General features: G+C 38.3%; 1 protein-coding gene across 2 annotated transcripts in view; it reads left to right on the top strand.

The window, feature by feature from the left end:
• MAP3K20 (mitogen-activated protein kinase kinase kinase 20) overlaps positions 1-12,574 on the top strand; it is a 94,910-nt gene that overhangs the window by 40,155 nt on the left and 42,181 nt on the right. For both annotated transcript variants that reach the window (XM_086615485.1, XM_086615484.1), the window contains exons 8-9: positions 5,153-5,239; positions 8,824-8,898. In XM_086615485.1, coding sequence (XP_086471611.1) covers positions 5,153-5,239; positions 8,824-8,898 — 162 coding nt within the window. The remainder of the gene's footprint in view (positions 1-5,152; positions 5,240-8,823; positions 8,899-12,574) is intronic.

Here is a 12,574-nt window from a genome sequence, read left to right as displayed (position 1 = left end):
ACCTATGGCTATACATGGCTAAGCTGATATCCCAGTGGAAGACAACTTAAACTGTCAAACAGCTGTTTATAGTGAGAAAAATATATGAGAGATGATGTGATGTCACTTACAAATGGAAAGTTGAAGGTTTGTAAGGAGAGAGAAAAAGCCTCTATTGGCAGATTCAAAATCCTTGCTTGCTTGACTGAACTAGGTCACAAACAGTAATAGAACATAAGCTAACAAATGTAAATGTTAATGTAAACTGTTACTGGAAGCAATCACACATTATCCACTGAAGGAAAACATTCCCATTTCGAAACAAAGCAAAAACGTTAGAGGAGAAATTCCAAACATGGTCTTATAGCTCAAACTGCTCACATAGTCATCTTGGTGTGAATTGACTTTAAGTAACATCCTAGTAGTGGGAGAAGGTAAGAAATTTTTTAATATCATGTCAGGTATTACCAGAGCCTTGGGAACAGTATGTTGCACAGAGTTTATTTTTCCTCTTCCAAAAGCTCATCCAAAACTCTTTTCACAGTTCTGTGCTTGGAGGTAAAACTCAACTGCCCTCTGTATGGAAATGGTTCAGTGTTACTAGGATATTCTAATGTGGCTACGGGTGTATAGTGCTGCTTTAATATGCCTAATAATATTGGACTCGCATCTTTTCATATATTGTTTTTGAGCTAATATGTTCTACTAAGTTCATAAGCACTTAGGAATGAATTCATCTTTTTATAACTCCAGTCTTGGAACACCATCGTTTTCAGAGGAGATACAGGGGTAGAAATGAAGAATGGCAGTGGCCCAAGTTCTCTGTTGATGAAATTACTGACATAATGGGGTTATACCAGCTAGAAATTGTCCAAATATAACATTGAAAGTTGGAATCTCCCTCTAAGTATTACACTACCAGAGAATTAGCTAGGAGACTGAAATTAGAAAGGGTATTTTTCTCTATTCAAATGATTATCATCTATAAAAACAAAATTTAAAGAATCTCTTTTCAAAGTTTAACGCTTGCCAGCAGCTTTTGTGCTAGAGAGACAAATCTGCTTTTCTGCAGTTAAAGTCCTCTTAACAAAGAACAGAATCCTTTCAAATGTAAACTAGTAAGATGCGAGGAATAGATGCTCTGTTTGCAATATTTGTCGCCTTCCCCATGGTTTTCTTTAATTTCTTTTCTACTATTATTTTTTTTCCTGACTGGCTTTTCTTTCTATTAACCAGTCTGTGATTTTAAATATTCTGCTTAAAGTGTGTGAGAGGTGTTTCCTTGAGGTGTCAGTCTTTCTGCAACCTTGTAAGTCTGAGTTGCTCCTCAGCTGAAATGAGTTTCCTGTTTGTGAACAGTTGCATACGTGTTTATAGCTAACATTCAGATTAGTTTGTCCTGCTTTTAATGGATGGTTAAAGAGGTAGATATATTCTCTTTGGGATATGTAGTAAATAATTTAAAATACTGCCATGAAGTCCTAAAGCTAAATGTTCCAGGAGATTTGTTACAACACAAAGACAGATCTTGCACTTTTCTTCAGCCATGCTGTGATTGTTTTCTAATCCATTTCCAAACCCATACTCTATAAACAACAGATACTAAGTGTTAAAAGTGACCAGCCTAGAAATTCACTCACATCAGTAGCACTCTCTCATGTCATTATGTGTGTTGCTCAAAATGATTCCTTGCTTCTCTTCCAGATATGAAAGTGTATGTGGAATGACAATGTTCACTCTAAAAGCTGTTTTGAAATCATGAAGATACATGCTCAGAATATGTTATCCTGGCAAAATTGTTTGTAGTGCACTGCAGTGTGTGTTTGTGTATCAGCATAAATGTGTTTAATCATAGAAAGTTTATGCAGTGTAGCTGAATGGTTTTAACACTTACAAGAACAAAAAGTCAAACCATTAATTGGCTATTGGTAGCATAGAGACTGCTGTTAAATGTAGCAGCTGTTTTGCTCCTAGCAATAGTTTGTACATTGCTTTAGCTATGAGAACATGGGTTATTTATAGAGGGAATGTTGGCCAGCTCCAGGGGTTATCCCTTACTCTTTTTGAAAAGAATTATGAGACCTTTAACTTCCACTTGGATCAATGCAGAGAAGACTGACCTAATTTTCATGCCTAAGAGCACCACCTCTAAGAGTGCAACACTTTCTGCTCATGCTGTTCTTCTGCTAATTGTGTCTCCTGACCCTTATGTGTAAACACTTTCCTACCAAGAGAAAATACTTCTTTTTTTTCAGTGAAGATGTTCAGAGTATTTGCTTTTTCTCTTATTACTCATTTGGACGTTCCTTATCCTATATGGCACTTTGAATCTTGATTGGCTTTGCACTGAGGTGGGGATGTGTGGGTTTTGTTGTTTTGATTTGTTTTGTTTTTTCCTTTTGGTTGTTGTCACATAGTTGAGAGGATAAGAATCAAGATGCGCAGCTGAGCTGACCAGAAGTGTGTGAGCTTTTTCTGAAGACCATGTTAATTCTTAATCTCAGCTTCATGTATAGGATGAACATTCATACATTTGTGTCCTTTCTGTTTCTCTGTATGCAAAGAAGATCCCAGCATCTTCAGAGGCCACAGCTTACAAAACACTACATTAAATGATGTTGCTTTGTTTTCCATCATTGTGTCTAGCTTGGCTGTTTCTCTGTGAGCACCTGCTGTCTGTCATCACAGAGATGCGATGTGATCAGGAAAGCAGGTGATCCTTACCATTAGAGATGGGAGGGGAAGTGAACCGTGTCAGTCTCAATTAAATTGCACCAGAAATGGAAGATAGATTGATTTTCATATGAGGTGAGCTGGGGAGCCAGTTCTGAAAATGAACAGAGTGTATCCCGCGATAAAGACGCTGGGTTAAGTCAGCTTGAGGTGCTTTTTCTGTGGCCGAATGACTCTGGGGATAGGAAGAAACAAACAGGAATGCAGAAGCTACCCATTTTCTGCTTTTTAAAAGACTGATAATGCAATCATTCACATTAGCTGATGATTCAGGGTAGCTAATTCATGAGATGGGGTTGACACTGCTATAAAATTGAAGATGTCACTGACGCATGTCACCATTGGAAGGAAAGGCTTTATCTACACCATTGGCCTGACTATGAAATTTGCATTGTTGTTAGAACATTTTCTGAACCTGTGCAAATCAATAGAAGATCACAAGGATTTATGACATCTCACTTCTGTATCTTTTACTTTCTTCTACTATTAGTGAAAAATAAGGCATTAAGAAAAATTCCTCATATTGTGTCAGATTGCTGTTTTTCTTTTGAACTATGTGCAATCTTGAAGTGTTTTAAGCTAGCACAGTTGGTTTAGGAGGGCAGTGATCCATACAGGCAGTGGAATTAAACGCTAAAGGTGTCATGATAAAGGAATTCAGTGCAAAATGTTGTGCACAAACTTAACTGCATGAATGAAACAAGACAACTCTTACAATTTACAGTCTTCTGAAAGAAAGATAGCAGGGCAGTAGAGTTTTCCAGCTCAAAGCTCTTGGAGACGTTTAATGTGTATTTCATTGTGTTCTTTGCTTGGAAGATGTATTTAGATACTGCTCTATCTGATGTGCAAACTTGAGTTTCTTCTCTCTGGTTTCCTGGTACAGCGGTACAGATGAGGTGGTTCTGCAAGGCTGCTCACCTGCATGTTTGATTTGATCCAGGGGCTTTTGTTTTACCTGGCTGTTTTGTACACTGCTTTTTGAAGTACATGGGACTGCTAAATTATTTCCTTCTCTCACAGTTAAATTTCTTTCTCTACCAGTAGAGAGGTGATAATTGGAATTACAAATAGAAGTGCTTTTTTTTTTTCCTTCTAAAAGGAATGAATTGAGGCAAACAGGAGAGTTGAATACCTCTATGGTAGCTTTCCCCATAAATTTCTTATTCTCAGGGAAACGGTCCTTTTACTTATTTTTCTGAGATGCCCTTACCTTTACTAACCAGTCTCTGACTCACACAGAATTATTCAAATAGGTCTATTGATGGAGTACCCTGTTCACTTGATTAAAGGCCCAACTCTGCTTCAGTGCATTTTTTCTGCTTGAGCAGCATCTGCCAATATTCTCACATTTTCTTTCTAATTACCTTTAGAGCTGGCCAGAATCCATTCAAAATGATGTAGCTAGAATAAGCCTAGGTACTAACCCAAATAGTGAGAATACAGAGATTTGCATAAGGCTCTTAATGCATTTGGTCAGATCCTACATAAATGATGTCTTTTTTGTTGATATGTTTGGTATATGAGCAGAAGAAAAAATTTGTCTGTAGATATTTGCAAAAAGATAAGTATATGAAGGTTCTGAATTAAAAACAGAAAAAAGAAAAAAAGAAAAAAGAGAAATATACAGGTACAAAGGAAGGTACAAAGTGCCTGTTAATTTGGTTGAACTCCAATATGCAGTCCCAATGGCAGAAAAACAAGTTGTATTCATTGACTTGAAGCCTTTTTGGTGATGCCAGACTCTTTTCTACAGAGTAGCTTAGATTCTCGGGTACTGTGTTACCAAAATGCTAAAAGCATGCAAAATTAGGAGAACTTTCTATATCTAAGGACAATGTGTCCATAAAATACTGAGGAGAACAGAGTAATTTTTTATATGCTGCATATTGTTTAGTTTAACATAATCACATACTTGGAGATAAACAGTTACAGTTTTGCTTGCAAAACGATATTTAATGTTTTCATAGGCATAACATAGGTGCAAAATACCTTTTGGACCATATATCTGACTACTGAGAAACACTAGCTGCAATCATATAGAAATATTTTTAAATGCAAAATGACTACAAAGCAAAGATGTGTCTAGTTGGGGCTGAGAAGGAGAGAAGTTCATCGTCTTCCCAAGTCTCAACTGTCAAATGTGAACTTTTTAGAGTACAAAGAAAGTAAAAAGCATTTTCCATGGCTCTTACAAAATTGCAGGCATTAGACCCCGCACAACCCAGTTTTTCATCTGGGCTTTTCTGTAGAGGAAAAAGCAGAAACATTCAAATTAATTTAGCGAGAGGATCTTGCACACAAACACTGGTCCAAGTTCCTGCAAATGGAAACTGGTTGCCTGATAATTGGATACAGAATAGTGCTGTATCAAGGTTTAATAATGTATTTAAAATACAAAGTACAGAAATAAAAATTCTTTTCTTTTTTTCTGTTCCAGGTTCTCTGGGAGATGCTAACAAGGGAGGTCCCCTTTAAAGGCTTGGAAGGATTACAAGTAGCTTGGCTTGTAGTGGAAAAAAACGAGGTAAGACTACGTTTCTACATTCAGGTACATAGATCAGAAAACAGTATTGGGGTTTTGCAAAAGACTTTTTCATCTTCTTCAAATTGAAAGTAAGTTCACGCGTATGGAAAGATTAGCAGTAGGAGCTAACACAAAGGGTCAAAGTGATGTTATTCCTCATGAATGGACCCTTTACATCTAATTGTTGCAGCTTCACGTCGTGATGCTGTAGATCAAAAATTGTACAAGTACTGTACTAGTTTCTCAGTCTCAATTGTAAAACCTAGGGGTTTGTTCTTAGTGATGAAAGAAGCCATTGCGTCCAAGGTAGGGGAACAGTTTAACTCCATCTCCTGCGTTTAGGACATCTTTTTACTGGCCGGGAGTTGATATATCTGTAAGAGACCTTCAGCTACTTCAACTTAACTCTCCCAGCAGGAGTCACTATAGTACAAGAAACTGCCGCTTAGATGAAAATTTCAAAAATAAAAGAAGAAAAAATAGTTTTAAAAAAAGAGAGAAATTACAGTTTTGCCACCTACGTTCAACACTACATTGAAGATGAGCTCCTCACTGGTATCGGCAAGGCTGTGGCATAGCTGCAAGCCTCCTCATGCAGAGTCTTTCCATTTCAAAAGCACTTCAGTGGTGTAAACACCGTTTGTACAGTGTCCCCAGCCTCGCTTTTCTTCTTCTCACAAATTGAGGCTTTCAGTTAGTTGGACATGTGAGCGTATATCTGAACACATAGTCTCTTGATATCAAAGACAGTTACTACATTTAAAAAACATTTAAAGTTGTGACTGTACCACACACAGACAAGCATGGAAATCCTCCACAAAGATGAAACCTCCTCTATCTAGACACAGCGGAAGCTTGGGAAACATTACAATGGCGAGGCAGTGGCTGTACAATACAGATTTCTATTATTCTACATAAACTGTTTCTCAAAATGCTTCAGAGTTAAACAGAGGACTTAGGTTTCCTCCTCTTAGTTTAATATTTTTTCTTGGTGTTTTTTTTTTCCCCTCTCTTTTTTTCTTCTATTTGAGGACTGGATTAACTCCAGTGAGTGATACTGTGATACACCGATTAGTTGGAAATGCCACACTAGCAGTGTGAAGATTAAGACTGTGGTCTTCTACAGCATTTATCAGAGCAGGAGGCACAATGAGACTCTTTCTCCTAGTTTAGGAAAAGCCTCATACATCGGTTTGAAGGAGGAACCATAAAGCCTTTCATCAACAGTATTTCTTTCCTATGTCTACCTGTGCAGTTTTGTGTAAGAGGTACAAAGCAACATTGGGAATGTTGTAAAGAGATGTAGTCGTACACTGAAAGATGTCAGAGAGTACAACACGTTCCTCTACAGCTTTCCAGAGTAAGGAACTATGTTAAATACAGTATGAACAAAATGTGGACATGACAACTATTTTACTCATGGCTGAAGAAACCTAAGGGGTGACATGTTCAAAGCCAGCTGTTTTTTCTGCCAGGTACCACTAGCTTGTTGCTACCATCTTCTTTGGAAGGGTGCCAGAGAGCTTAGAAGGCATTAACACTTGGTTACATAGGTTTTTGTTTTTTCTGGCCATGACTTAGGGAACATGCCCAGTGTAAGCCTTATAAAAGTCAGCTTATGCCAATTTTCTTCATAGTTTCTACGTCCCAAAGCAAGTGTGAGAGTCAGGTTCTGCTCTCAGTTCAATCTGTTGACATCAGTGGGGTTGCATGGTTCCAGTTCACAACAGAACTGAATCACTGTTGAGCCAGTCCTTCATTTTTTGCACTGCAAGTCTCCTGTTAAAATCAGTGTGGGAATGAGGCCAAAGCGTAATTGCGTAGGGTGAAAAATCCCCTTTGCAAAGCCTGAGCCCAGCAAATTAAGTGGATTTTAATGATTCTGCATGGGTCTTTTTCAACTCTCTGCATAATTTCACAGTGCTATTTTTATTCTGGTAGAGTTTCTATATAATTATATATTTTTAAAATCCTCAAAATAAAAACAACAGTTTAGATTATACTAGGCATGATCTCATAATACATTACCACTGAGAAACATCATCATTATTGTAATACGACACTTTCGGAACCTGCTACCTCTATATAACATGACAGATAACATTCTGCACAAGAGAGAGACATACAAATGGTGATTGCAACTGATTTTACACCTCCTGGAACAGTGAGGGTTACAGACAAATACTGTAGCAAGACTAGCCAGTGTATTTTTAGGCTGATGACTCAACCAGAGATCAAGCACCACTACAATTTGTTTATGCATTGTACAAATTTCTGTGTATTTCTTGCACGGAAATCTTTGCACCTTAAGATATTACATTACCTTAGTAATCATACTCCTGCAGTACCCTGGCTCTGTATCTCATGTTTCCAGTTTTCATGGTGTTCAAATGCTTGTGCAGCAGAATTTGTTAACTCTTACTTTGGCTACTGTGGCTTGTAAAACTTCTCAGGTCATGTTGCAGTAATATAATGGTACAATTTGACAAAACTTGCTCTGCTTTGCTTGTGAAATGCCAAGAGCAGGACAGATCAAAGGGTCTTCCCGGCAGGTTGGTCGGAACAGGACACCTGTTACAGGAAAGAGAACCTTTTTTCCAGCTTCACCTCTGTTATTATTTGGGCCCATTTTCACTGAAGAACTGTGGGTTTTACCTACATATTTTTTAATTTAATATGAAACATCTGAAATCGGTTAACTGCCTTAGCAAGAGCAGAAGGATCTCCTTATCTGTGTAATGTTGTTGGGATACACGTTTCATCTCAACTGGAGAGACTTTAGTACCTGTGTGTGTATATGAGAATGGATTTGCTTTTAGGATTTCCAATGTAGATGCAGAGTCTTTAAACTAAAAGTTGTCTGAGACTGACTGACGGAATCTTTTCATGGTTTAAAACTCCCAGCAAAAGAAACCAAATAAACTTCAAACTAATTCTCTGTAGTCAGTGGTCCTGCCTATAACCAGCAACTCCTAGTCTTCAGTCATCAGGAAATATTTATGAGTTCACTGTGCCCTGTGAGTGCTCTCTGAGATCTGTGTGTCCTCATTAATCCTTCTGACCACAGGCTCTTGAAACGTCTCTTGCGTTATGCAGAGCTTCACTTAACTCTTTTTAACTCACTTAACGTAATTTGTATTTGAGCCATTTGTTGTATCAAAAGTGACTATGGTATTTTACAGCTGGATCATCTGTGTGGGAAAAAAGAATTAAGGCAGCCTGTACCTTATACCTATCTTTACAAGCATCTTAGAATACCATGCAGTAACCTCCACAAACTATTATGCTTTAGTATTAAAAGATGTTTGCCTTGTTTTCACTTCCTTGTCTCTGAGCTTGCTTAAGCAACTCCATTTATGCTTTTGTTCCATTCCTTCTTTATAGGTCTGTTAATTTGTACGTCTTGCTAGTGTTAGTAATTTTGATTTTTCCTTTTGATATGTCAATCCTCAGTTTTTATATTGGATTTAAAAGAAAGAAAAGCGTGTTTTACTTCTTTTAATTGCATTGCTTTTATAGGGAATCTATTAGTAGCAGCTTACAGGGAAATGCTTCCAATAACTGGTACATTCTCTCTGCTTTAGAGATTAACCATTCCAAGCAGTTGTCCCAGAAGTTTTGCAGAACTGATGCACCAATGTTGGGATGCTGATTCAAAGGTAATTTAATTTGTGTTTGATTTCTACACCACCACCCCCTGCCTTGTTTTCCTAAGTGTGTTAGTGTTTCTTTGGGGGACAAGTCCCAGCTGCATGCTAGTAGACACGTTTCTTCACAAAGATAGCTGAAGCTGTCTTTTTTCTATATGTTTACATATTTATACCTAAATGTGTCTCTTTCCCTTCTAGTCAAGAATTATTATGCTACTAAAGACAATGTCTGTAGATAGGGTGAGATGGTAAGAATGTAGCCATTTTGGAGCAAGTGAAAAATTGTTCTTTCCTATTATTCATTCAGTAGTTAATAATTAATATTTCTTGAATGTATGTGAGCATAACATATGAAATATCTATTTCAAGGTCCAACTTCGATGCCTTTCTGTGTTGAAAGCACGTAAAGAATGAGTTAATCTATAAAATGTGGGTAAGAACAGCAGCAACACATTCTAAAGTAACATTAAACCTTTCCTAATCTTTTCCCTTAGGACTTTGAATGATGAGCTTTATAATGATTATACTGTAATAATATAATAATAGAAGTACTGTAATATACCATTTAACCATGAAAACAGAGTAAAAATACAAGTTAAAGCCAAACCGTTGTCACTATTAATCTGCCCCATGAGAACAAACTAAAAGGGAAATTAAAGAAAGTGTTTATTCAGTAAAATGTTTTGTAGATTATGGGAGTTCCCTTCTTTAAGTTGACTCAGCTACCATCCTGGTGTACATAAAACTGGCTGGAAAGAGCCTGTGGGCATGCTCCTTTATTACCAAGTATTAGCATACATTTCCTTTGCCTACGAAGATATTTGAGAGAGAGAAGTAAAGGTAAGGAAAAGAAATTATGCTCTTTTTTGCAAGTCAAGGCACCAGCAAGAGCTTTGTTCCTTTAAACTCAGAAGAAAGCTAGCTACTACTTCAGAGAGACTAAAATTAATCCCAAAGCAGATTACAGTGTTCAGGTGCTCTGAAGCTAGAACTTGTTATCACCAGAGAGTAGCCATAGAAGAGCAATATGAGAAAGGAGATTTCCCTTCTTGGTTTCTTTTTTTTAAGCAAGGAGTTGCTTTCCTACAGAATGGATCTGGAAGCCTGGTGTGTTCCACATGAAGACCCATTTAAATGCTATTCCCCTAGTATCTCCCTCTTTGTCCTCTCCACAGAAGAGAGGGGAGAAAAATGCTTTGACTGTTAAGTTCTAGGTCAGTAATTACAGAAGAGCGCTTTTAGTAGTAATTACGTATCTTTAATAACTACTTTTAAGCATCAGCATCGCTACCAAATACCACAGAATAAGAATTATCAGAGCTTCTTTTCTGTAATTGCAGCACATACTAGACCAGCTTGCTCTCTGGCTTGGTCTAGCCACATATGCGAGTGTCCAGAAGGCTGTTGCTGTTTTTCAAGGAGAGGGAGGGATCTGCATGTTGTAAAAGAAGGATGCCCAACCATCAGGCTGAGTTCTGCTTGCGTGTGCAATTCACCTGGATTTGGGCTGGTTTGTGGGACCGTTGTTCCCAGAGGTGACTCTGATCTGTGCAAAGAGCGAATCTCAGATTAGACAGGTTTCTCTGACAATCTGCTCTTTGCTGCTTTTTTCGTGCAGCTTCTCTTGTGTTAAGCAATTATAAATGCTTTGTTCACATGACTGAAACGGAGTAATCTCTGGTCACAGTTTGGGCATGTGACTGACTTACTCAGTCACGTGTTGGGAAAGGATCGCTACTTACAGCTCTCAAAATGCCTTGATAAAAGGCTGTGTGGCCTGCATGAGCCAAAAGATGGAGCACATTCCTCTAAAATACTGCTCTGTGTTACGTTCCCTTTTCGCCAGGATTAGCTTTAGAAAATCAGATAGTCGATGCGTGAACAAGTTACTGAAGGTCAAGTGGGAGTGAGCTTGAGGATGTCGGCTGCTCAAAAGCAATTGCTAATGTGCATACTTTAGGTCACGGAAAGCATGAGGTATCTTTAGGTGGCTTAACCTTGAGAAAAGAGGGATGTGCGTTTACTGTGGGGCTAAGGAATACACTTGGAGAGCTGCTGCAGAGCAGCTGGAGTGTCAGACTCTGCTCACACCATATCTTCCTCATGGGAATGGACAGAGTTATTAACTTGGCTTTGAATTCTGGAGAATTTCTTCGTATATGGATAAAAATGTCCATAGTGCAGTGCTCCACATGGTATTTGTAATGGTAGTCTTTATAGAGTTTAAACTGTGCTATCTGAAACAAAGTCCCTAGTGAGTTCAAAGCATTTTACTAAGATGTTAATTACTAATTATTTTAAGTTAATAATTAAAGAACAATTATTAAAGAACAATCTCAGTGGTAACTAAGTATCTTAAATAACTACCTCCACATGTTAAAGTCACTGCCAAACAAGCTGCTTTTGCTTGAGTATTAGATAATTGTACAAACAAGGTTGCTCATCACTGATACCTTAGTTTACGGGAGAATACTTGCTTTTGAAACATAGGTGAGTGTTCTTTCTCATTTCTCTGTTCCTTCAGTTTTTCCCTACTTTAACATCAAAGCTGTTTATAAATTACAGAATATTTTAATGGAAATCAGAAACTGGGGAACAGAGAATAAGCAAGAAAGGAAATCCATATGGATTAAATATCCTGGTTTTATGCAGACCTGTTTGGTAAGAAATACTCAGTGGAAGGAAACACTGAAAACATTAGCCAAAATTATTTCTAGAGGGGCATCTATTTTAAAGGTTTTTATATGAGGCATCACAGATATAAAGGGAAACAGTTTTCAAAGGCGACTCATGCCTTGATATTTTAAGAATCTCTTATAAGGCATGACTTGAAATGCCCGATTTTCTAGAAAGTGCTAAGCAGTCATCCACTGAAAATAAGACTTTTTTTAAAAAAAGCTTGCCAGCTTGGGCTCCCAATTTCAACAATCACTTTTTGCCTGTTTTAACCAAGGTATCAGTCTGCACTTAGAGTGCATTTATTAGATCTGAAATTATCCTTGTCTAGGGGGAAGAAACTAGCAAAGTCCACATAGCAGTGTGGGCTTGTGTCTTCCTGTCAGCTTTGCCTCCAGGGAAAGCTGGTACCTTTGAATCTGGCAGCTACAAAGCTGGCAGAGCAGCTGGTGACTGCTCACAGAAGTTGCACAGCCAGAGATGTACAAGCTTTGTCAATGCATTTGTCCCAGCTCTAGTTGTGCAACTCAACAGCTCCTTTGCCTGTAGTGTAGGATGACCCAAGGAGTGTGTGTTGCTGCTCCTCTCAAATCAGTCAGTCAGTGCTTTCACCTGCCCTTAGTAAAAGCCCAGTTCTCTGTCATTTTCTCCGCTCCAGTTACTCCAGGCAGGCCTAATAGTCGTGTTGACTGTGCTCACTTAGTGTCAGCCCTGCCCTATACTTCCCAGCATACCCCCGAAAAAGAAGAAGCAAGCAAAACTCATGGAAGTGTTTTGTAAAAGAATCCTAAATAAGCCATAAAATACTGTAATTAATGCAACATGGGGATCTTTGCCCTTCTTCTCTTCCTGAAAATAGAATTGGTTGAGAACAGGCACATTACGCACCTGCCAGTCGATTGGTCAGTATGTAGCAGCAGCAGTACCTGGGTGTACTGGGGAGAAGCCACAACCTCCTGTCTGGCAGCTTCCTCACCATTGGGGAGGCTCTTGAATCCCTTCAACAGTT

The sequence above is a fragment of the Tauraco erythrolophus genome, chromosome 8, assembly GCF_009769465.1.
Source record: "Tauraco erythrolophus isolate bTauEry1 chromosome 8, bTauEry1.pri, whole genome shotgun sequence".
Classification (NCBI taxonomy): domain Eukaryota; kingdom Metazoa; phylum Chordata; class Aves; order Musophagiformes; family Musophagidae; genus Tauraco; species Tauraco erythrolophus.
The sequence above is the reverse complement of the archived record's forward strand: the minus strand, read 5'-3'. Positions and strand labels throughout refer to the sequence as shown.